A 26169-nucleotide genomic window follows, 5' to 3' on the forward strand; every position below is an offset into this window, starting at 1 on the left:
CACCATGCATGAAAATAACATTTTTAATATGTTTTGCATTGAACTCTTTGCACATTTTGGGGGCTCTTTTTTTACTTTCGGGGGCTCTTTTTGGCATTTAGGGGGCTACTTCGCCCTAGCCCTCGTGTATTTTTTCCCTGATCACTTGTTCAGAGCCAGAAGGATGCTGACTCACAGGGTTAACCATCCTTCTGGCTTTGAATGGATGATTTAGATGGACATACAACTCTTTAACACTTCCTGCAGGTTCATCTGGTTTACAGGGAAAGGATGTGATCTTGGCAAGAATACTAATTAAAAGACTTGCACTTTGCAGGGCTGGTTACACATCTAATAAAATCAAGTCCTAGATAATAAAAAGGATGTCTTTTGGCTTAATAACAACATAATCGTGTTCTTCCTGATATTACAATAACCTCAGTTGATGGAAGGATAGATTGAAAAAGTGAAAGATGAGAATACAAAGAACGGAGAGAGAGAGAGGAGGAGGAGGAATGTTTACAATCTCATTGGGATTTCAAATCTTTTTGTCAGGGATTTACACATTTTACGACTCCCTTTCATTAATCTCATTATTTATCAACTAAACAGAGCTTCATGTACCATTCAATCCAAACCTATGCTAACATAACTGAAGTCTGATCTCGTTAATGAAGGCTATCTTATAATCTTATCATTTCTTAAGGACCTTTTAGAAGAAGATATTGAATCAGCCCCTTTCCTTTCAATTCACATGGATCAGCCTATTTGGTAACAGGGGTCTACATTACATAATAGAGCAAGTAATATTACCCCATGAATATACAGGATCTTGAATGTTATCAATGAGGGCATTGTGATGCAGCATTGCAAACAAGATAACACATACATCAAAGGGCTTCACCATAAGGATCACAAATTTTCGAAAGGGATCCTGCCTGCCACAGATGCTATGATTCAACTGAAGTTATATGCAGGGACAGGGTGATAAATCATGTTCTGTTTCCCTCAAAGCTTAAATCAAATTAATGTCATAAGGACGCAGAGGGGGTGGGGGGGGGGGGGGGCTGCTCAACCTGATTTTTGCTCAAGGAATCTTGAAAGGGGTAGGGTCTGCACAGTCTGCTTTCTGCTCAAGGTAATTATTAAATGGAGTAGCCCCAAAGTGCTCCATCTTGAGAATACATTTTGTTTGTTGAAGAAAATGTGAAAGAGCCCAACAGAGAAATATAAAATATATGGGGGTTGCCCCCCCCCCCCCCTCTATTAAAACAAGCAACCTCTCTCTCTGCTGACCAGTGTGGGTATCTGTTTGAACATCAGGCATAATAGTGTAGTCCAAACAAGGTTTGTTTTATAAGGACCATGATAGCATGAATACACATCATAAAACATGTTCACCAACAAACAAATCAACTGACAAAAGGCTGCTTCTGAAGGTACCTACAATTTAGCGGCTAAAAATAGACACATAATGGAGGACCAGTTCAAGTAATTATCACTGCATAATCTAATCAAGAACAGCAGCAAGCACTATAAACCCTAGGTCCTAATTACATTAGATAAACAATAGGCAATATTAAAATACCTCCCCCCCCCCCCCTAAAAAAAAAGTTTAAAAAAAAAATGTTGGGAGCAATATACAGTCATTTTACTCTGTACAGAGGTAAATATCCATCAATCAATTATCCTTTATTTCAGCTTCTCTTGGACTTAGTGCTAATTGCTAAAGATGATTTTTCATTGCATTGAGTGTTCAAGATTATTCGAGATGGCAAAGAATGCTGTTTCAAAAGAATATCCTAATATTTGTTCAAACCTTTCTGATCAGAGAACATCTAGGGTCTCCATAAATTACAGTAGTGTCTTGCATGAAAACGATTCCTGGGCTGAGAGGAGTCCAGTTCAGTTTTTCCCAGCAAAAAACATCTGACCATGGACAAGACAAACACACCCCCATATACATAAATAAAAGTGAAAATCTAAAGATAGATGCAAAACGGGTAGGCCTATATTATTTTACAAGAGGAAGACCTACTTCTGCTTTCTCCCATCAACACCAGAATAATTAAAGTTAACTATTTATAGGCATAGTCTGATAATACACAAAGCAGTCCTTGTAGAAAAGAATACAATTAACTACGCAAAGAGACCTTACTACAGTGTAGTACTGTAATTTTCTTCCGTTATACAAGACGTTCTTAGTCACGTTTGTAATCACACCCTCAACTGGACAGACATTGTATGTTTTCTTTTACTTTAGTGTCGTATAGGGTTTCCCCTGCAAAACACTAGAAGTGAAACCTAAATACTACTGGTAATGAGAAATTACACCATGTTATAGCATAAACTATCATTTGAAACTTTAATATCATGATTATCATCATAATATAAATGGGATATTTATTGCCTTTTTAAGTCACAAAAAGATAAATAAGATGAACATGCTTTTTTACCTTTGAGGACAACCCGCCAAAAAACTCATCTTTGGCATGAAGCATAGTTGGAAGATATTCACGCATATCTAGCTGATCAAGAGCAGTCAATATCCCACAGATTTCACCAGATCAAACTACTCAAATCATTCACAATCACTAGGTGATTGCATCCTCATCAGTTAGGGTTCAAGTTTTCTATTTCAGAATTGACTCTGTCCAGGAAAGAGTTGAAAGTTGAGCACTCAGCACTGTCCGGCAAAGGAGTTATTACAGAAGAATGTTCTATAGGAGTTGTCAGATTCTCATCAGTTTGAGGGGAGTCCATCCAAACATTCAAATTACAAATCAGAAAGTCCAAACTTCACAGGTTAAAATGTTGAGTAGTCAATATTTCATATGCAAGTTTTACAGATTTAAGAAATGATCCAAAATAGAACACATTCCGCTAAGAAATCTGTTGAACAAGTCACCCGCAGAGTCTGTGGCATCTTCAGTTCGCACCATTCAAGTCTTGATCTATCCAAGAGCCTAGTGGATGTTTCTACCCACTATGTTTTCAAGAAATCATGATTCCATTTCCAGTAGCTGAGAAAATTTCTGTTTTCTGTTTTGGTCTGATTATGTAGAGGGACATGCTCCAGTGGATCCTTCCAAGCAAAGTGTTATTATGAACCACTCATCCATGCCACTTTCGTAGATAGATGCACTATTCAACTGAATGGTAGATCCTATACTACATTGACTCCTTTCAACCATGTGCTACTGCCCATTTAACTCCATCAGCATAACAGTAGCTGGATGGGTCCATTCTACAAATAGAGGTGTTGCAATAACTGCATGACTACTCAAGCCATGTTCTTTATTTTAATATTGAATTTATCGAATCGAAGGAATCAACCTCTGTTGTGAAAAGTCTATTGACACAACTTTTTTGACATTGTAATCAATAAGATACTACACATCGATATCAATGGCAAATAAAATAAATGGATGGGTTGCGATTATGAAAGGTCTTGAAAGAGGAACTGCAGAAGAAAATTTTCCCAAAAAATTCTGAATTGAGATTTACGTCATTCCTCATTCATTCCATGAATATGAAAACAAATATAGCTCGAAATTAATGCTCTATTTGCTTAATAAACAATTTCAGTGTCATATTGATTAGTTTCATCCTTGATTTTACCAACCTTATTCATCCCTTCTTTCACAACCTACTATTTACAACAATCTTGATTATCAATTTACAGCTGACGATTCTATATTTTGGCAATCAGACGCTATGCACCCCTTTTCTCAGAGTCAACTCTTCCACACTATTGCTCACCTGAGTACAAAAGATGAGTACAAACTCCAGCCACTCCATCTCAGAATGTAGTCTCATTATTCAGCTACACTTCATCATTTCTCCAACTTTCACACAACTTTCAAAAGATAGAAAATAATTTTTCTTCAACCTCTCCTATGCTGCTGCTGATATGTCTAAGCTTTCAATCTGATGAATGAAGCTATTCAGTTGACATTGGAAATAAAATTATTCTATCGAACAAACCAGAATATCATGCTTATGACAAGTCTGTTTTGAAGACTAGCCACAGTCCATTCATTGTAAGTCTCCATTGTTATCTGCGGTTGACGTCACATCTAACTACAATAGTACAGTTTCGCTGCTGAAAAGGGTCCTATAATGATGCAATTGTAAAGGGGGTAACTCTGGCCTTCAAATCAAAAGACATAATGTTTGAGAATACTCTTCACTATTTATTTTCTTTTGATATGGAGACAATGATACAATGAAATCAGGGAGTGGAGAGGAAATGAAATGATCAAAGATGAATCTACTGATCTAAATTTTGGACAGAATCAATCAAATTTAATGTATCCTTCAAAGAATTTGACAGAAATAATTCTTTGACTCTGGCAATGATATAAAAAAAAAAAGTTTAATTAAAACAATAATACAAAAAGTTTAAGAACTTCTCGAAAGAATTTAATATAAATTTATCTACACATCATGGACATGCTGAATGAATTGTCCTGTCCTGTCCTGATTGATAACTAATCTGACATATTTGTTGGATATTCTCTGTTTCTTTTAAGAGAATAATCAAAATAAATAAGTTTATTATTGTTCACAGGATATACATGTAAGCCTGTCAGCCCCAACATGAGCACGTACCATATTTGTTTTTGTTTTTTTGTATGTTGTAGAAAGCAGTTTTCTTAAAATTTTAAATCTATTTGGAATGTCAAAATCAATAGGTTTACTTCCTTCTCTGAATCATGAGGGTCCATATTCTTGGAATAGTTAAAGATGCAGTGAGTTAGAAAATAGAAGATTAAGAAAGAAAGGGAGAGAGGAAGAGAGAGAGAGAGAGCACAATGTGAGAAATAGGAAGTACAATGACACATAATGAGATAAGACACACCTGTGACCTTCTTATACTATCCTCTTAAGCTTTACTAAAGAAAAAAAAGTTTAAAAACTTGACATTCATCTCGATCATTCAAGCCACTTACAAACACGCCTTTCCTTTCCGTTTCTCGGAATACGGAAATTGATCTCCGAACGCAAACAAGTGTCCGTCAAATGACCCCAGGTTCGTCACCATGGCTCGCTAAAAGTTGGAGGTGGGAATGTCTTTTGAGGTGTGACAAGAACCGTTTGGTACCAATCAATAATGCTTGAGACTTCATACTTTGGTTAAAGGGCAACTATCGTCAATTGAAATTATGCTCCGTATGAATTTTTTAAGGGTTTTATATCAGTATACTACATACAAAATATCCTTTTATAATACCACTTCTGTAAAGAGATAATGCAAGTTTGAATACTAAAATTTCCAAGGTATATCAGTCAATACACTTGTATGAGAACACCAGTGCATAGTGCATAATCGGTTGATTTCAAATTGACTGATGTGTAATATTTATTATATGAAATTATTTTCCCCTCATACCCTTTAATCCTTAGAAATATACATCTCTCACAACAGTTTTGGGGATGATTCAATGTCTTATAATAGCATGTATCAATCATGTTCTGATTTGTTTTTTTTATGGGAGGAAGGGGGGGGGGCAGGGAAGGGCAATTGAAGCCCTTTAAGTTTAGGAAGGCCTGTGTTATCATAACTTTTCTTTGAACGTATTCTTCTCATTGATGGAGGGAGGACAGAAAGGTCATTGAATTAGCCTTTTCACAGTCATTTTCTGCCTGATTGAGATTCTAAAGGATTTGGCTTTTCCACCGAACCTCTTCCACCCTTGTCAACTTTCATGGTCAGGAGTATAGCCCACTTTGGATGAACTAATTGATTTTAGTCAGAATGAAATGAATGCAGTGGGGAAAAAACACAGAAAACTTTGCCAGTAATGACTTTTCTAAGAAGGTTGCCTTGTTGTAGTACCATGTAAACACTTCAGAATGTTTAAATAATTAACTGATAGGAAGGAAAACAAATTTTAAACAAAAGGGAAATTTGTTTTCCAACTGCAGCATCACTTTAATATGATTTGATGTAGCACAAATTCCTAAAATCTAATTTCAATTGAAAATAAATAGTTTTCAGTTTTCAATCTGCACTTTATAATATAATTCAGCTCTAGAAAGCTATCAATTTGAAGAAAAAAATCCACACAGACAATTAGATAATTGTATACTACTGAAGATATTCACCATTTCCAAGCGAAAGTTATGTTTTTTGGTTATCATTTAATGATTAACCTAAATAAGGTGAAAACAAAATTGTATTTTAGTGCCATATCAGAGTTCAAGGAAGGAAAATTGTATCAATAGCCTATATTTCAGTTAGATTTTGTTTTGCTGTATCAATCATGTGAAACTTCATGAATTCATTTCATATCAGTACATTTACGTTGCGTAATCTACATCCCAAATAAAACATTGAAATTGTGATAAATGGTGAGTAATTTTGGCAGGAACGGGACAATGGGAAGTGGATATAAAGTATGGAGGTCATGAAGTCCAGTATAATCCAAGTCCTTTATAATGTCTGGTGCAGCTACGCAAACTGACCTAAAGCCATAGGATGACCTATACTTGTCGCAGAGTTGATCCACAAATTGACTCAGGATCACATACAAACACAAGTAGACCTGTAACTCATCAAATAGAATTATTCTGTTTTACGAAAATCTGTAAAGAATGCAGAATTAGACAAGACCTCACTATTGCCTAAAAGTGCTCACACATTACTACACAGGAGTTTGTCTGTGAAAGTATATGCTCCAAACAGAAAAATTTGCTGAATAGCCTGCTTGTCTTACTTTCTTAAGTCATTGAAATTAAATGCTAAAGATTAGTGAATAAGGAGGGAGGGGGGGGGGGGGGGGCAGTGATAAAAAAACACATTGTACTTGAAGAAAAGAGTGACATAGAGACAGGTGCCGGTATTGGACCTACTACCGATGAGAAAGCATTTTATAAAGTGAGATTTGTTGAATCAAGAGTTTGTCTTGTGTAAACTGGAAAGCATCTTGAGAGAAGAAAGGATGTGGAAAGGACTTCAAGATCTATTCTCATTACAATGAGTGTATAAACATTTGGATTTCAGATTGGTTGGATTTTACTGGGATTCTGGTGAGAATTAATGGTTTTAGTATTGACAAATCTTTTTAACATCATTCAAACTGATCAACTTTCACCTGGTACACTTTTTTCTTCTTCAATTAGGATTGAATAAATTGTCCGTTTGGAACCAGAAGGGCATGAACTATGTGGAAATTAATATGAATTAACATCCTCCTACCTCCAATCAGATGAAATGCATTCATACTTTAGTTGATCATAATACACACATTCATGATGTATATTACCATGAAAGTTGCAGAATAGAAAGTTTTTTTTCTTCTCCAATCAGCCAAAATTGCCCGGATCTCTGAATGAAGTTATTTAATGCTTGTTTATCAAGTGTCCAAGAGCTTTCAATAACAAACAATTTGTGGTTACAGTTATATTCATATTTATGACCATTGTCGCTCTAAATGACCAATATGATGTCCTTCTTTTTTGCTGGTAAAAAAAATGCAGTCAATTAACACTTACAATCCTTTTATAATCCATGATTATGGGGTTCAGTGACATACCTTTGCCCCATTAAACATTCAGAAAGCTTAGCAGGGCAACCGTTTTTTTTTTTTCTTTCTGTTTTGGAACCCAGGAACAAGTGATTTTTGACCTTCTTATATCGATATGCCCTGATAAATGGATAAGTGTGTTTAATCCAATAATATGACGGCAAACAACAGGATTTAATACCAAAGGCTGGTTGGCTTCTGGCATTGCTAACCATGCTTTTATGTTTCATCTGTAATATGAGCATTTTGGGTTAATGGCTTTAGCAATCCCGTCTGGCACAATGAAATTCACTCCAAAAAATTTCTATACAGGTTCGAATCAGTTACACTGAAATAATCTCAATAAAAGAAAGGATCAAGAGTACAAAATTGTGATGTACTGTAGTCAATATTAGAGAAATAAATGTGCGAGGCAATGTAATTGCATAGGCTGGTGGATTGCAAAGAAAGAGAGTTTAAGTGAATTGAAAGGACTTCTTTGACTAGTTTTTCAGTATTAAAGACAATGACTTGTTCAAGTTTATAATTTAAAAATCCAGATCATTTATTCATGAATGATGAAGCTTCTGCATTTCATATTTTGTCACTAACTTCCATAATTTCTATTATTTTCAAAGTCCTTTTGGGACATCACACATTTTGAGTCCAGATGGGGTAGTCATAAAAAATGGAAAAAGCTTGGACAAATATTTGGAATGAGCAGGAGGGAAAACTAACACCTTTTATCATTTAGCAAATATGTACATCCTTCAATATTTCCTCAAGGGTCAAGTCTGGGTGAAAAGAGAAACAAAAATGGAGAATAAATGACCGGACCCAGCTTCCACTTCACAATGGTCAAGAACTTAATAATTAACAAGATGTTAGCTTGGTGCTAATAATGGACAAGATATGTCTGAACACAAGCATCTAGCTCAAAGAAACAATACGCTATGAAAACATTTGAAGTAAAGAGTCAACATAAGCTGAAGAGGCATGGGATAGTGGTGGCTGATTCGGTAGCTTATTTGAAAACGGTCAAGTAGGTCACTCAAAAAATGCCAATCATCAACATCATCTCATATAAAAGATGAATAAAATTACAGTTAGTTCTTACATGTAGCTCATTGGAAAGTGCAGAGGCAAGTAAGAAAGGATTCATGAATGTCCGTAATATTTGAAATTCATATACACAAGAGGATGAATTCAATTGCAATCATTGTCTTACCAATTAAGTGAACTACCGTCCTGTAGCTAAAATTCTTGTTAATTTACTCAAAATGGTCAATGGGGTTAGATTAAAGACTACTATCTTTAGTCAAGGTGTACGTCTGTCCACCTGTCCTGGCACATGGTGCCGTTCATAACTCACTGATCTAGCTCTAGGTGCTGGACAAAACCTGGCAGGATATCTGTCATTCCAGCCAAATTATAATCCATGATCCAAACAGCTTTAGATAGATGATGATACATAGGACACTCAGTGAGAGGATGAAGTCTGTTCACATTACCGGTAGATAAAATTTATAGGGAACTTGTATAGAGAATTAGCTGTAGCAAAGCGAGCCTAAACCGCTCAGACTCAGAGGCAATATGCAATTTGCGGTATAGAAATATCTTATTATCATAAACACTGGATAACATAATGAAACATTGGCCTATAAATATATATAAGAAAACTAATTTTGAAGAGATCAAATAACGCAACAGGTGGCCAATGATTGGTGCATATCATTTATATTTAAAGCCCTGCTGAACTTCAAAGTTTCCTTTAAGTTCAGGCAAGAATGGGACTCTGATTCATTTTTTAAATAGTTTTTGTTTGAAATAATGCTCAATCATGTATTTCGCTATACTGCATTATGTTATTCAACATTTAGACTATGGTATTCAAAATAATAACCTATCACATAACTATGTGATTTTGGTATAGCTATCCAATGAATGTTGGTTGACTGAACAGGGGGGCATCTTTCCCCCGAGTTACAAAACATTTCAGGCCTAGATCTAGTAAACTTATCATCAAATTCTTATCCCTATAATGAGGTTTGCACAACATTCATCCATTGAAGTGAGGTGTATAAGAAAATTAGGAATGGTCATTAATTTATAAAAAAGTAATCTTTGTGAAGACTTTCACATGAAAAGCTTTGTATAGACTTCACATAAAGGGAGCGAAAGTGAAAGAAAACTGAACCAATTAAATGTTGAGACTTAAAATAGGATCATGTCGCTAAGAATTGACATAAGATTTACTCAACAGTTTGTATATATATACACAGAACACATGACAACCAAGCCGATAACATAAAACGTATTCACCATGAGATCTTTATAATCCATTCACAATGATAGTAGAAGGAAGGGAATCCTTATATCTCCAAAATGTCTTTCCTTTCATCTCTTGGGATGTTTCTTTTAAATATACAGACTAAAAATAACCAAGCTTGTCAAGGTCGTAAGGTTTCAAAATTGCCATGGTTTGGTTTCTAATTTGACTAATATGTTATACTTTTCTAGTATTCGGTCCAATGGGATTGCTTAATGTAGGGTGCCATGTTGTATGTAGGCTTCTTGGGGAATCGGCAAGGAATCTGAAAAAGACGGGTCTTTTCAGTTTGACTTAACATGAGACAACGGGCAACATGACAAATACAGCGGCTATAGAGAAGATGAGTTAAATAGGTCAGAAGAAAGTTACTTAATAGTTACAGATATGCACAGAGAGAGAGAGAGAGAGAGAGGGGGAAAGAGAGAGAGGGAGAGAGAGAGAAAGAGGGAGAGAGAGAAGGAGAGAGAGATAGAGATAGAGAGAGAGAGAGAGAGGAGAGAGAGAGAGAGAGAGAGAGAGAGAGAGAGAGAATGACAGAGGATATAGAAAGAGGAGATAGAAAGAGGGATAGAGGAAGGAGAGGGGAGGGGGAGACAGAGAAGGGAGAGAGAAGAGATGAGTATGGAAAGGAAGTAAAATGGGAAAGGGGAAGAGAAACGGAACAGATGAGGAAAAAATGCTCATGTAAGGAATACACGAACTGGTTGACTGTAGAATAGAAGACGGCTTTTGCTTACAGCCAACAAAATATCAAAAAAAGTATATTTTGTCTAAGTCATTGGTTCCTAAAATCCTGGCCATGTACTGAATAACCTATTTTTAATGACATAATAATGTCTCCATACTACCTGTCTTGTTAACACATATCAAACAAGGAAATCTTACACTCTTTCTACCCTACAAGGAGGTTAACAATCTTGAGCTATATCTGTTATGCAACATACAATGGAACCGGACTGTAAACCAAACAAAATCAAGTGTGACTTCAAGATTGCTGCACTCTGCACAAAAGATAAGGAGAGGATAAGCTTCCCGTAACAATAAAAGAATGCTTATGGTGGGATATAACTGCTCCTTCATAGAATAAATCACTATTAGGCCTAACTTTCTCAGAATATAAGAAGCTGTGAAGACCACAGAATAAGCTTTTCCTTTTTCTTAAAGATTTAAACAAAAATGGAAATCAATTTCTGTGAGTGAAAATCTCAAAATCTCTAATACATGGATTAAAATAATCCTAATGAATTAATCTGCAAGACTTCAGTATTAATATATAGAATCATTTTTTAATGGGATAATACTGCAACTCAACGGTAATGAAATTACAACAGGAGCAATTACATTAAATGTTTCTTTATCATCTAAGTGGCTGACGGTAGTTTGAAAAACTAAGGAATGAGATAAATAGCTCATCTTCTAGATGACAGGATGACAGCCAATAGCTCCTTGGCTCACCAAGCAATATAGTATCCGTTTAATCCCTTGCTTTTCAAAATGTGCGAAGAGTCAACGAGGAGAGACTAGTCCGATTGGACCGATCCCTTCAGAACAAAAGACCCCTTGGAAGAGTGGTCAAGAAAGAGATCAAAATCACCAGACCAGACCTAGAACCAGTTATTAAATCAGTCAGTTGGAAAATCTGGGAACTACTCAAGGAACCTGGGAATGTTCGTAAGCAGTAAGCCCTACCCCTAGTCCCTACATCTTGGTGTAACAGGCTCTTGACTTGCCTGAGTAACATCCCTCCCCCCTCTATATCCTCACGTTTCTGTCCTTCATCCATCTCAAGCTGAAGTAAGCCTTATCAATCTCCTACAATCCTGGATAGAGCTTTGATATAAGATCTATCTTCCATCCAGGGTCTCCTTTATGTTTCTGTTGAAGAACCTGGGAAATATGATCATTGCAAGAGCACTTTTTTGACCCCTTTTGTAATTTATACCAGTCTACCACCGGGAAAGTCAGGGGGGGGGGGGAGAGTTTATTGGTAGAACGGCAAACAGTTAGGCCTGATATTTACCCCTCCCCCAAAAAAAGAAAAAGAAAAAAAAGAAGAGAATCCAGTTTGTATGTGCAGTTACAGTGAAATCTTGGATAATAAACCTAAATTCTGACATTGCCACGTCTAGCTGTCATTTTATAGGCCCCTATTAGTGACATATAGGTCAAGTCGTTGCCATCCGTGCCTGGTGAATACCTGGTGAAATGCCGAGACCTTGATCTTACATGTCACAGCCGAGGATGTCGCTAAACTAATTTAGCACAGATAGGACAGGCATAGACAGAGACGTTTACACGAAAGACAGTGTTTACGGCCATGATAAGGCACATATTCAATTAGAGGAGAGAGGCAGGCGTGGAGTAGGGCTTCATTTCTGTCACGTTCCAATTCCTTTCGTCTCTTAACCGTGACGAAGCGAAGGAAACAAATAAGACATAAAATGCAGCACATGGGGATTCACGTGCGAGTCTCCAGCCATGTCTAAACTGTTATTCTTCACATTAAGCATAGTCATTATATCAGTTTGTGGTAATAAAATAAGTTTCTGAGAATTGAAAAAGATAACAAAAAGTTCACACAAAAAAATGAGACTTAACTTTTTTGTGAATGGCTATTTTATTATGTTTAGTTACTGTCTGTGTGTCTGTGCTCTGTGTAGTTCTTTTGAATCATGTTATTAGAAAAACCCAGACTGTCAGTTGTGAATAGATGAAAGTCTAAACTTATCTTACTTTCTATCCCCAGGTGCAACAGTTTAAAGTACTTCTCCATGAATAGATTCTATTCACCCAAAATTCACAAAACCACAAATTTGTATTTTACTTGAATATTTATACTAAAATACAAGATGATTCATCAAAGTAAGACATTGGAAGGTCAACAGTTTGACAGACTTTCTACTCGTATTGGTAAGCTCACAGATGTATCATTTCTTGGGCATTCCACCTGTTAACCTCAAGAAACAAAAGAAACAAAAGAAACAATTAAGTGATTTCAGGACAACAATGGGAAGACCTGGAGGTGGTTTCTATGGTAGGGACACGGTGGAAGGTGAATGGCATCGATTCCCCTCAGTAAAGTGAAACTAATTTGAGAGTGAAACCCTAGAAATTGATGTGGTTTGTTGCCTCTTGAAGAACTGTAAGCTGTACTTCCAAGAAAATATCATACATCTTCTACAACAACATTGTGGTTGATATATTAAAGAGCTCCAACTGTTACAAAGTGTCTCTCAATTTAGTTCAAAATTGAAACATAGACATTACAAGAATATGAGGAATTCTAACACCTACATGCAGGGTACCATTATGACTTTTCATGTATCATAAAATGAAAAAAATGATAATTGATAATTGTGATTTAACATTTCACTCAGCTGCATATCATTACATGTGCAATTAGTTCATTAAATTTCAACAAGCATGTTTTATTTTCTTTCTATTATCATTCATTTTTTTCTTCAGATCTCTCCTGTTCTGTCTTAATTGTTCGTTATTAAAAAATTGTTGATAAATCAAATATTCTATTCTGTTGAGACTTGTTTAAATCCTTATAGAGGAAAAAAAACACACACACACTTTTGTGTACCTATTCCCTGCCCTTCCCTATATCTTTAATTTGAAAACTTACACCAACAAACCTTTGGTAGCACAAACTTGATTGAAGGAGAACAAATTCCACTCCTCCTTGAAATGTCTGAATGTGAATAATATAATGAATCACATGCACCTGCTCTTCCCTCAAAGCCAATTTAATCATATCAAATTTGGATGAAAAATACTTATGAAGCATTTTTTGGGGGGGGGGGGGGAGGGGGGAGGGGGGGGGGGGGCTTGTATGCCAACTGATATGGCCTCCTCATGACTTTTCAAGGCAACAATCACAGAATGGAAAAATATTATCTGTTCAGAGCCAGAAGGGTACTAACTGTATTAAGGTATATGAGTTAACAACCTTCTGGCTCCAAACGGAAGATTTGATTGTTATTGTGTCTTAAATTGAATCTTTTATTTAATTATGAAATGGTCATGTAATATTAACCTACTGAAATAATAGTCAAAGAGCTAACAAAAGCATTCAGAAAATTTAGTGATGATGGTTTCTTATCAGAAAGCATAAATCGGATGCAGCAAATTGCTAAGACAATTAGTACCAACAAATGAACTGGGGTCAAAATACTGCGCTCAATATCTCATCTGGTATTCTTGTCCACAGTCCATAGTTTGGAACTTGTTATGTATCTATTTTCTTCTCATCTATTCCTGTCTGCTAATACCTTACAGTTGTGAGTGACATATCCCAGACAAATAAATGTCACTACCTCTTAGACAAAGAGCTCACCAAAATAAATTCTCACACTTTCTTATCCTACTACCACAAACAAAGGAAGAAACAAATGTATCCTTGTTTTATATTTGTTTTTGCAAAGGGTGTCACTTAGTGACTCACAAATACAACTACAACTACAAGCATCCCTTTCACTCATATATCTCACGATAAACCGATGAAACCACAGTGCATTACGGATGGTTAAGATACGTCACCGTTTAAAAGAAGAAAGTGATCGATACTGGCCTAATAGTTCAGTGACCTTCCAAAACAGGTTCTTAATTATCTCATATATCTCACATTAAACCGATGAAACCACAGTGCATTAAGGATGGTTAAGATACGTCACAGATTAAAAGAAGAAAGTGCTCGATACTGGCCCAATAGTTCAGTGACCTTTCAATATGGGTTCTTAATTATTGATTGAAGTTCACAACAATGAGAATCCTACCGGCAAATTAGCCCAATAAATGCTTTTGATCGTACCCCCAAGAGCTTATTTTAGACCAGCAAGACCATACATCTATTTGCAGCATATATTGGGAATCAATATTTAAGATCCCGAGACCATTGTGGAATTATCAGTACCGTTCTTAATTTCTCTTAAATGAAAAAGTATGACGTATTTACAAATTGGACACCACTTTGTCATTTGTTTTCACTTTGTTTTAACAATCTTAATCGTACCGTGGCGGGTTCATATCTTGGTCCAATAACCATGCCCTATACAAGTCAAGCATTTTATTCATAATTGTAGCTCCTTACCCAGGTGTAGTAAATGCATCATAGTGTACCTGATAATCATTCTCATAAGTATTAATGCATTTTTAAACCAGCAAAACTTCAAAATACCAGTATGTGCATGCTCTCTTGAGAGTGTTAAAAAATACTTGCGAAATTGGCCTGCAGTTTGTCTGAAACAAGAATAGTAAAGATGGGCCATGTGATAGAGTATGATATATGTCTCACAAATGTACATGCTTGCAGATCATTTTATCTCAATCCGAACTATAAAACTCTGCTCAGGGGTAGAATAGCGAAAAATCCCTCACTTTTCCCTGACACTAATATCTGACTGTTACATCAAACATTTTCAAAACCATACTCCCTAGTGCATGATTTTAATAAAATACATCTACATTATATTTGAGTGTCTCTGCAGTGCCATAAGAGAAGATGAAATATATCAATTTGAGGCATAAAACAGACAGATATGTCATAAATTTGGATTTAGACCCAGGGACTGGTAATTTCATTTGACACGAGTCTGAACCCACACCACTCAGCCATCATTTTTGCACGTGAAAAGCATGTGCAAGAAGTATGATCCCCCTTATCATACTTCTTCATACTTCTGAATGTAGATTTTTATCAATTCAAATCGGAAATCATCCTCAAAAAGTCTTGTTTCCTTCTGTTTGAAGTCCTGTCACAGGGTTTTAAATTTTGATATAGTTTTGTGGGTGACTCTCTGTAAATGATTTCTGGATAAGATGCGACCATATGCACAAAAATCAGGACATTCAAAATAAAATTTATGAATTTGAACAAGATTTTTTTTTTAAAGAAGAAGAAGATAATGTACTATTATTTGTAACCCTTTTAAGCGGAATTAAACTCAACTCAGAGGTCCTTGTCTTTAAACAAACATAACCAGTAGAGTAGTCTAGGGGGAAACAAATATCTATTCTTGTTCTGTCCATATAATTTATTTAAAATACATGTCAGATAGAAACAGATACAAGTGCCCTAATTTCATAATATTTCAAACATAAACAGGTCAGCAATCTATATAAATCAGAAACCCATTCTGAAAATAGAATTTAATTTCACACATCATGAAGCTAATTATTGTAAAACTGTTTCAAACTGTTAGATTAGTACGTTTCCATGGCTCTGGTAGAGGATATTGTGGTTTGATCTGATTGAGGCAATATAGGTTTCCAGACAGATTATGTGATTAAATGATTCAAATGGGCAGCTTTAGAAATTAATTCCACCTTCATACCCTTTCATTCCTGTTCACCGCAAATTTGACCAAATGCCGAACACAGGGAGTACTTAAAATAGCACATGATATGTGTCCACCTTTTACAGGCGTACATGTAGGTGTCTATATAAAGCAGAAACTGAAACAAGATTAAATAATGTTTACAGGAACTTCCTTAGAATGTTGAGGTTGGAAACTGACTTTACGAAGGTTAGTTAGATTTGGAATTAAATCAACAATAAGATCACATTTTTATATAAAATAAAGAAAATTGTTCAATCTGATTTAAGGAAATTATAGGAGAAAAATTAAAGACAGATTATTTGCATGGTACAGTACGCAGATTTAGAAATTAATAACACTTCAGAAGCTTTTTTATTTTATAGCATTCTTATTCCTCAAAATGCAGGGTTTGAAAACATATATCAATTTCTGTAAAACACACGTCACATGACGTGTTTGGTAATCTTCTCCCCATTTTTCTTCCATTTTTCACTTTTTTGGTGGAGAGAGGGGAAGTTTGGTGCTTAGTGGGATTTCATGAGGTACAAATCTAGGGATTGGTTGCTAGGGAGCATGGGTACATGTTTCTCATCAAGGGATATCACTCCCCCCCCCCCTCCTCCTTTCCCAACATGGGTGCATATTTCTCATTGAGGGGATATCCCCCCACCCCCAGCTCCCCCTCCCCCTATTTTGTTGAACTTTCATAACTTTGCTGTCAAGGTTAAAAGAAAAATTGGGTTTATGGGTAATAAGTGATTACATTGTGAAAGAAAACTATCTGAGAGCAACTGAGGAAGATGATTTTTTATTACATATAAATGTGTGTATACCCGCTATACTGTATACTGTGAGGTTTTAGGATCCTCAAAATGAACACGACTCAATCTTTTTGAAAGTCACTTCCACTGCACACATAATTTTTTTGTTTTTATGGAGTTTGGTCCTACTTTTTGGCTATTTCTCATCATACTTCACAACACAATGTCATTCAAAGAGCAATTTTTTTAAGGGGATATTTCTACCATGATATTCTTCCAAAATGACATACCCTAAACTGCAGGGAAAAAAAATTAATATTTATTTTTCGGGGGCTACTTTTCAAGCTTGCCTGCATGAAAATAACATTCTAAAATTTGTTTTGCATTGAACTCTATGCAAATTTACGGGGGCTCTTTTCTGATTTTCGGGGGCTCTTTTGGGCATTTTAGGGGCTATTTCACCCAGAGCCCCCGTGTATTTTTTCACTGCCCTAAAAAGAAGACTTATAAATAAATTTTGATCTTTATTCTATAGGAAAAATTTAACAACTGTCTCTTTAACGTTGTTGTTGCGGAGGTGAACGTAGGTTGTTAGAATGAGTCAGGGTAGAAGCATGATCGACATAACACACAGGTAAGCTAGAAAGGATCAGACACGAACCTGACTCATAGATATACACTCATCCTACTCCAAACAGCTAGGGTGTTGGGGTTAATCTTCAAGCATCATAATACAGGAAAATCCTGTCATACACAGTCTCTATAATACTTGATATTTTGCACTCACAAACCGCACAGTATGAATACTTCAATTTACAACACCTGTGCAGTTTCGGTGCATTTATGTGCACCATCTCCACTCTCACTGGTATTCCTAAAGTGCAATATACATGTAATTTGTATTCTAATTAAGAAGCAAATTCATATATTTCAAAGACTTAGCCCTGTCCTTGTCTAATATTAATACACCAAGCCAAGTTTTTCTGAAGAATTAATCCATAGAATTTTATTGTGAGTTGTGACATGACTTCTCTAGGCTACATGAAATTGCTGATCCTACAGACATTACACACAATTACACACAGAGTATAATAAGCAGGCATATATATATATATGTCCTGACCGAGACTAGCTAGGACTCATTAACGAAGGGAAGAGGAGGAGATAAGGAGGGGTTGGAGTAAATGTAGGCTAAAGTTGCTTGACAGCCTGTTGTGGAAGAAAGGAAATTTGTTTAGTTGTCTAATTAGAGCTGGGCTTCCCCCATTCATTATCTTAGCATCCTGCTAATTAGCCATTCAACTTGACTTGCAACTGACCGCTATACTCACTACTAGTATATATAGCAAACCATCAGCAGACATTTATAGCTACCGTACACATGACATGGAGATCCATGCAGAAGTATGACAACTCATTAGGGCATTCTTGCAAAGTATTATGGGTTGTCATGTCATAAATTACTGATAGAGCTTTACATACCAGTATATCGTCCATCTGGAGCCAGAAGGGCATTAACTCAAACTTTAACACAGTGGTAATGCCCTTCTAGCTCCAAACAGATGATATGAGAATAATGAGACTGGGGTTACTGTACTTTATAAGTAGCCAAAGTTAACACACCAGTACTTGAAGGAACGACTGATGCTTGAATGTGACGGTCATTCCTGCTTCTCGATCTACCTCCTGTAAACCTAAGTTTCAATATCAATGAGCAATGTTAACCACCTTAATAAAATGCTTTGACTTTCATATGTATGGAGCCGGAAGGGAGTTAACTCAGTGTAACAGTATGAGTTAAGGCCCTTCTGGCTCCAAACAGACCCTTTCTATATAGGCCTACCCTCACTGCCAAAGAAAATCTGGAGGATTGGATTGTCTCTCCAAACCCACAAACCAGAGTGATTAAATAAGGAGAACAGCCATCTTCTTTTATTGAGAAGGACAAACAACAGCAATGGTGAACAACCACAAAGAATAAAAATGAAAAGATAATAGTTTGACTTGACCACCATGATCTATAAAGCGTTTGAGGGGACATTGACCGGATGGACATCTGATGGAAAACCAGGATTCCATCTCGCTTCAAGGATTTTTTTCTCAAGGAGTGGCAGCAGCAGGCTTATTACGAGGAATGATGTGAAAATGCCTCAAGCTCAGGGTTTTCTTGTTACTTAAAACACTACTACTTAAAGCCAATGGATAGATTTCTTAATGAAGCAAAAAATAAGGTCAGAATAAATTCAATGAAGTTGAGTTTATCCATCAGAAATCCTATCGGATATAATTTGTGAAATATGAATGGAAACATTTTTGCGTGAATGAACACTACTACCACCTTGGACTGGTCAAGCTGGTCAAAATTTTGTCTGTCCATCATATTTTCATCTGACCATTAGTTTATTGACCGGATTAATTATCAATTTCATCTACAGGCCTATTTTTACCGAATGCCGTCCAGCTTACCAGGTACTTTGTAAGTTGTAGAATATCATCAAAGGTCAAATCTATCCCAAACAAGCCCTTCATAAAAAAGAATGGAGTGAAAAGCCTGGCTATTTTTCTGAAACATAAACAGAAATTACATTAATCACATGGTTTCAATCTTTTATAGCTTTTCTAGTGACCAAGGAAACTATGTTATATGAAGTGTGACCCATATCTGGAGTAAAAAGAAAACTGTATTTTGTACAGTATAATATCAATATCATACCGTACTATTGTTAACATCAGAGCAGAAATCAGGTTCTGAGTTTCATAACAATGTTAGATTTTCTAATCCTTAAAATAGAAAATCCTCACATTTTCAAAGCTCCGTTGTGGTTTTGTTTCTTCTTCATTTGTTTCCTTTCATTTTACTAAAGCCAACTTGATGCTAAATTACACTTCATGTTATTGTGGAGATACAAAAAGACTTGTTCTGGTAAGTGGTAGCATTCCTTGCATAACAAATTCATTTCTTATCTGGCTCTTATCAAAGAAAAGCAGTCTGAAGATCAAAGAAAACCTACAGCAGGTTTTTGGCTAAACATTGATCGGGAACATCTCTCACTACATACAAGCTGTCTAAACAATAACATCTTACTGAGAAACAACAAAAGTAGAATTTCCCACATTCCTCATCTGTACTTCCCCTTTAAATTGATGAATAGGCCTAAAATGCTGACATAAGCGTATTTCAAAAGCTGTATTCACAATGAGGCAATACAAATTCATATTCATGTATTATCAGAAGAAGTATCTTTCCATTTGTAGATAAACCTGAATCACCTCTGAGGCTCTGACACTTCTTACTCCAGACTATAATACATTGCATACATGTACTTTAATTGGGGCGGGGGCAGTTTTTCACTGTAACCAGACACTTACAGGATTTCAACAATGGCCGCTTACACAAAAAAATACATTTTGCAAAAACTCTGGAGTTACGTCAGTTGTGATTCAACCATTTATTTGAATGACTCTTCACAAAATTTACAAAGATTTCTTGCACATAGAAATGTTTTTGGTTTGACAGATGTTCATGCCTAATTTAGATTCGAATCAATGAGTAGCCTGAAAGCATGGCTTTCATGTATCTACAGAATACAGATCATACAGGCTTTGGGCTTGCATGCTTGGATAAGAATGTAATGTTCTCCTTGCAACCTCTTGTCCAAAACAATGATTCGGTTTATCATCCATGCCATGCACTTTGGCCCAATCACAGGCAAAGCTATCAAGCAATCAGGCTGGATCCACTCAGGAATGGGATTCTTGGAAGAAGATTTACAGGAGATGGGTTGGGCAGATGTCACATGTCCTTGCTGTGTGTGATGCAATCCCCACAGCTATTCTAAGCTGTGTTTCTGAGCGCTTCAATCCTAATAACCATGGTCAAAGGTCTCATGTTTGAAGCATTTTCAAGATTTATTGCAGGGTGGTAGAAAATCATATTTAGCACTAGAGAAGCCCATCCACTAGAGCCGAAAAATCCAGACTTCCTAAAGACTCCCAAGCGTTTTATCCACTTTCAGAAAAAAATGGAATGGGCAGATTTCACTCATGTAATGATTGTTATCTTCATGATATATCTATTCAATTTTCCATTCAGTTTATCCTAATGAACATACACCACGTATGTCCAGTCATGCATACACCTGCTGACTGCTGCTGCTATAACTATAAGCTAGTCATAACTATAACTATAAGCCGACTTTAATATTCAGCTTTCACAAATGCAGTTTTTGCTTTTACCCTCTACTTCTAAAAATAATGTCCGTAATTGGGACAATGCCAGAAGTCCCTTTAAGTCCTCAAATAATGAAACCATTTCTGGTGAAAACAAGTGAGTAATGCTGTCTTTCCAAATTGCACCTGTAACAGAGGTCCATGGTAAAATGCAATATTTTGGGACTTTGTTCCCACTTTTTCATGTGGGTTACTTGTCCATTACTTTTTAGTTTGTTTGTTTTGATTCATCTGCTGAGAGGCAGAAGGGTGTTAACTCCATGTTAAAGTGTGGGAATTAACTCCCTTCTTGCTCCCAGCAAACAATATGTTGGACCACGTTCAGATGTGAACTACGCCAATAGACAGACAACCTGGAACAGTTTCTGGCACATGCAGCTCACTCATCTTGAAGGTGATTTCGATAGACCATTAATGTGAATGGGGCCTTTGTGTATAATGCTGGAAGGCTGTTGTTACTCAAAGGAATTCATGATGAAACATAACCATACCTCCAGACTTTTTAATTTACAGCCCATGTCTGGGACCATTAGGTTTGGGTGCTCCCAGCTGTTACCTCACTGCAAGGATGGGCATCAGCTAATGAAAATTAATATTGCAGAGGCAAACTAGTCTGGATCTTACAGACAGAGCTTGCTTGTCCCTGATCCCTCATACTAACTTCTAAAGAATAGAATCTAGGCGAAGCTGCAAGCACTTTGAACTTGGTAATGGCACCCAAGTAAAGGAATTTTCGAGTTACGAATATGGATTCAGAAATGTCCAACAGAATTTGATTTGTAGTAATAAAATTTTTAAAATTCTAAAACATACTCACTCAATGATTACAAGAGGACTGAGTTCAGATAGAAAGACTAGATATCTTGCAATTTCCCATGACTTCATTATATGAAAACTAGTCTAGGTTCCAATCATTTTACCCCAAATATATTCCATTTTCGTCAAAGATTGAGGCTCAATACTAAGTTTTTAAAAAGTCATAATACTTTGCAAAGAGGCACTTACAAATCCTGTGCCTCTAGGGCAAGTTCAGAATAGCCAGTTTTAAAAGATTATCCCCTAGTTCAAGAATTTCCCATTAGACAGGGGGCATATCCATTACTTGGAAGTAGGACAAATTCTGCATTCTATTCAAGGCAGGTAAACAGAAGATGCCTTCTCATTAGCCCAAGCAACCTCAAGTTTAAATTTTCAACCAATTAGCACCTCTCAAGGAAACAGTTCAAGTTTGAGATTTAAAGTTCCCTAAAGGCAGTAATCTCCATTCGCTCCAGGGACCAGCTTGAAATTACTGTCTGAGTGCATCTTCACCAAAAAATGAGTCTCCTGACTGGCTAAATTAAGGGTTGGCTTCTGTGTTCAAAACAAGCCCTAATAAGCTTGAACTAGTCGAAATCAAGCTAATTTGCCTTGTTCAAAATTAGTGAGATAATTTGAAAAGTGTACCATCCGCATCTTCATTGCAAAATGGCTCAAACTACTTGTGATCATGTTGTTTTTGCCTCGTTCAGAATTTGCAGGATAGTTTGAAAACTAATGAAAACTGAACCTCGACAGGCAGACTGGTCATGAAACAGGAGGAGGAGGAGGAAGGGGAAGGAAGGGGTAACGAAGCAGACAGACTTTGACACTCCCTATGTTTACGTTTCACACCTGGTTACAACTGTCCCATGGCCAAGACACTTTCACCAGTAGGTTCATGCGTTCACACTACACCCAAACTCCTGGAATACAAGATGATCATGAGATTTGAAAGAAATTTTTGGTTGGCTACATGTAGTAATTCCCAGAATCCAATGGAACTTTACAGTGAATGTAACAGGAATATGATTGATAGATGACTATCCACTTAGAATGGATTTGATACCAAATTAATAATGCTAAGTAGGCCTAATTACAAAGGGAGAAAAAAGGTTTTTTACTGTCTGCTTCCTTATACAAATTGTGAAGATTTGGTGTGTTTCAGCGTTGATGGTTCATGGTTTCAGCAAATTTTTCAAGATGTACATGCCTACATTTTCCAGTCCAAAAAAAGAAAAGTAGATTCTTCCATGTCTATTATATAGACTGCATGATCAAGAATTAAAAAGGTAATTTACTTTGATTGTGACAAGTTCTTTCTAACTGTATATAATCTAACTTGGTATAGAAAACGAGATGAAATTCAATAAATGGAATTCTTCAATTGCACATGTAGGTGGTGTAAAGTTTGATTCTTCACTTTCCTGGCCACTCAAGATGGATAAGACAGGACAGGCACCTAGCCAGACCTCACATCCATAAGCTATGGTAACACGGGAAGTCAACATAGACTAAACTGTAAAAGGATACTGTTTGGACCAAGCTTAGTATTGACCACTTCTATTTATACAGGGAGTTTATTAGAAACATGAAATGATACCTGAACAGGCTGAACTTGATTTGCCTACAGCAAGACTATTCAAGACAGGATTATAATCAAGCATTTTAGGCCTACTTATTCACACAAATATATTCCTTAATGTAATTACTGTGCAGAACAGCAGTGGTTAAAATATGAACAAATCATACCAATGACTCTTCTTTCATCAGAATGCATTATTTTGTATCCCCAAAGGCCCAAACCCATTATAATACTCACTTACTAAATTGCTATTGACCTATATCGAAGTCTATCTACATTCCTAAATTATATGTCTTGGCTCCTCTGAATCTAACTTGGGTTATTAAATAATCTCCATAAATAAATATAAAAAAGCTAGAAATATAGCATCCCACTGTATTGTCAATATAGGCCTATATGATTCACTTCTTGGCAACAAGCTTTCTATCTCACATCATGCATAGACACCACCATGAAACAGAGGCCTCACAGAATAAATTGAATTTTGGATTCAGCTAATGTCATTTCAGAAGAGTCCTCCGTTCCTTATCTCACTCATATGGGATGATACATGAGATAAGATATGAAACTCAAAACAATGTATGGAAAAATGACTGAGAGCTGAATTGATTGGATGAGGGGACTAGCTGTTTCGTTCAAGTTTTCATTTGATTCTAGAGAATAAGGAAGAATAAATCAACTTCTTTATAGTCTCTCCTCTTTGGAAGAGAAACATTTAAACCAAAAAGGGTTTTCTTACACACAAGTGTCTTGTGTGAACATCATTTTCTTCTAGCAGTTTCATTCCACTTTGTTTCAGATTGTCAAAACTTAGAATTTCAATTTTCTTCAATTGTTTGACACCACCAATCTTTGTCTTTCTAATGGTGTCAAACATTAAGAGATTAGCAATGGCCAAAACCTATTCCTTTCAGATATATTTCGTCTGTTCAGGGCCAAAAGGGCCTTCAATCTCCATTACATGTGTGGGTAAATGCCCTTCTGGCTCCAAACAGACCATCTCTCCTACATTTTAAAGTCATTTCTGTTATTGTTTTTGAGCGAAGAGAAGAAAAGCTTAAGATTGGAGCCCACTCGGAATGGGATCAGAGCGACAGTAATCCGCTCGACGGATTCATTCCCTAACAAGGCAACGATCAAGTTTCTTCCCATGTGACGGTGAAAAGTGCCATTTTCCTGATTTCCTTTTTCCATCTTTGTATCGTGTTCAGTGCGAAGGGAAATCCTGCATTCAAGCACTCCAGGATGCTATATGCACTACCGCAAAACCGTCCCCGGTTGCATTACAGGAAATACACAACCAAATGATATACAAAACTGAAGGATATGTTGCAATATCATAAGCAAAGAGGAACTTTAAATAATAAATCAGAAAGTTATTAGGTTAATGTTTACTTGCATGATTTTACATATATTTTGAATCTATAGAGTATGAGGAAGTTGTTCTTTAGGCCTACATAACATACAATATTACAAATGTGGTTACAGAAATTTCCTGAATCTTTGCATTGCCAAATATTGTGGTAAATTCATAACTGTAGAATATTCCCAGAAACAAAACATACATGTACATGTACATATGAAAATGATTGTTCCTTCTCCAGAAGAACACATTTTCTCACAAAAATTTGAAAAACCATTAGTTACTGTTCCTGTTCTGGAAAAGTACTTGCTAATCAACAAAGTACTGTATGAATCTCTTACTATCTGTTTACAACTTCTGGAAATTTCTTTAGATAAACTCAGTTCCAGATGATAGCAGTAGTAGGAACACAGCCATTGTGAAACCAAGACTGATTTCCAAGACTGATTTCCCCCAAGACTAATGATCCGATACGATACTGTACAAACACAATTTACAACGAGTTATAATGCTACTTGTTTGATTAAGTCGTAAAAACTAATGTAATTAGTTTCATATCATTCAAAGAAACATTGGCACTTCCTACAGAACAGTATCCGGGTAATTGTGATACATTGGACTAAAATTAACAACATTCTTCCAAAAATTTGCTCAAGGAGATGTCATGCTAAAAATACCCAACAACCACTACCGGTAAACCACAAATTAAAAAGAATACAAATAAGATTTTGAACATGAAAACATTTGGATTTCTTTCTTTAAGGAAAAGTCATGCTGAAAACACATAAACCACAAAAACAAATAGTGGGTATTTTTGGAAATGAAATTATTTGCAGTTCTTTGATAAAGTAATTGTACAAATAAGAAACAACTATTTCCAATTTTTCTACAGAAAAAAACGTTAATATTTGTGTTTTGACAAGTGACTGATTTAGAGATATGTCATTATCATGTCCCTTCCTCGGGCATTGTCAGGCGGTACTAATGATCTGGGAAGATCGAACTCACCATATTCTTGCTACCTCTCCTTTCGTTATTCCTCTGTAAATTCTTACTATCCTTTGGCTCCTTCACAAGTTTATCATTCTTTGCATTACACGATCCTGTACTGAAGACACCCTCCGAAGCATTGTCTTCAGCACCGTCTCTGATTGGATGTATTTGCATGAAGTCAGATCCATCTCCAGAGTATGATTTCAGCCTGCGAACTTGCATCGGACGAGAGATTTCAATCTTCGCTGGAATGCTCTCGGTATCGGCAAACCGAACCTGGACCGACTTTCGACG

General features: G+C 36.2%; 1 protein-coding gene across 1 annotated transcript in view; it reads right to left on the bottom strand.

Annotated features, from left to right (window-relative positions):
* Positions 1–3267, bottom strand: part of LOC582570 — a 59662-nt gene extending 56395 nt beyond the window's left edge. The window contains exon 1 of the mRNA XM_030994913.1: positions 2436–3267. Within this exon, the coding sequence (XP_030850773.1) occupies positions 2436–2501 (66 nt within the window). The 5' untranslated portion in view covers positions 2502–3267. The remainder of the gene's footprint in view (positions 1–2435) is intronic.
* Positions 3268–26169: the final 22902 nt, after the last annotated feature.

Source organism: Strongylocentrotus purpuratus, unplaced genomic scaffold (genome assembly GCF_000002235.5).
Source record: "Strongylocentrotus purpuratus isolate Spur 01 unplaced genomic scaffold, Spur_5.0 spur5_scaffold_21, whole genome shotgun sequence".
Taxonomy (NCBI): Eukaryota; Metazoa; Echinodermata; class Echinoidea; order Camarodonta; family Strongylocentrotidae; genus Strongylocentrotus; species Strongylocentrotus purpuratus.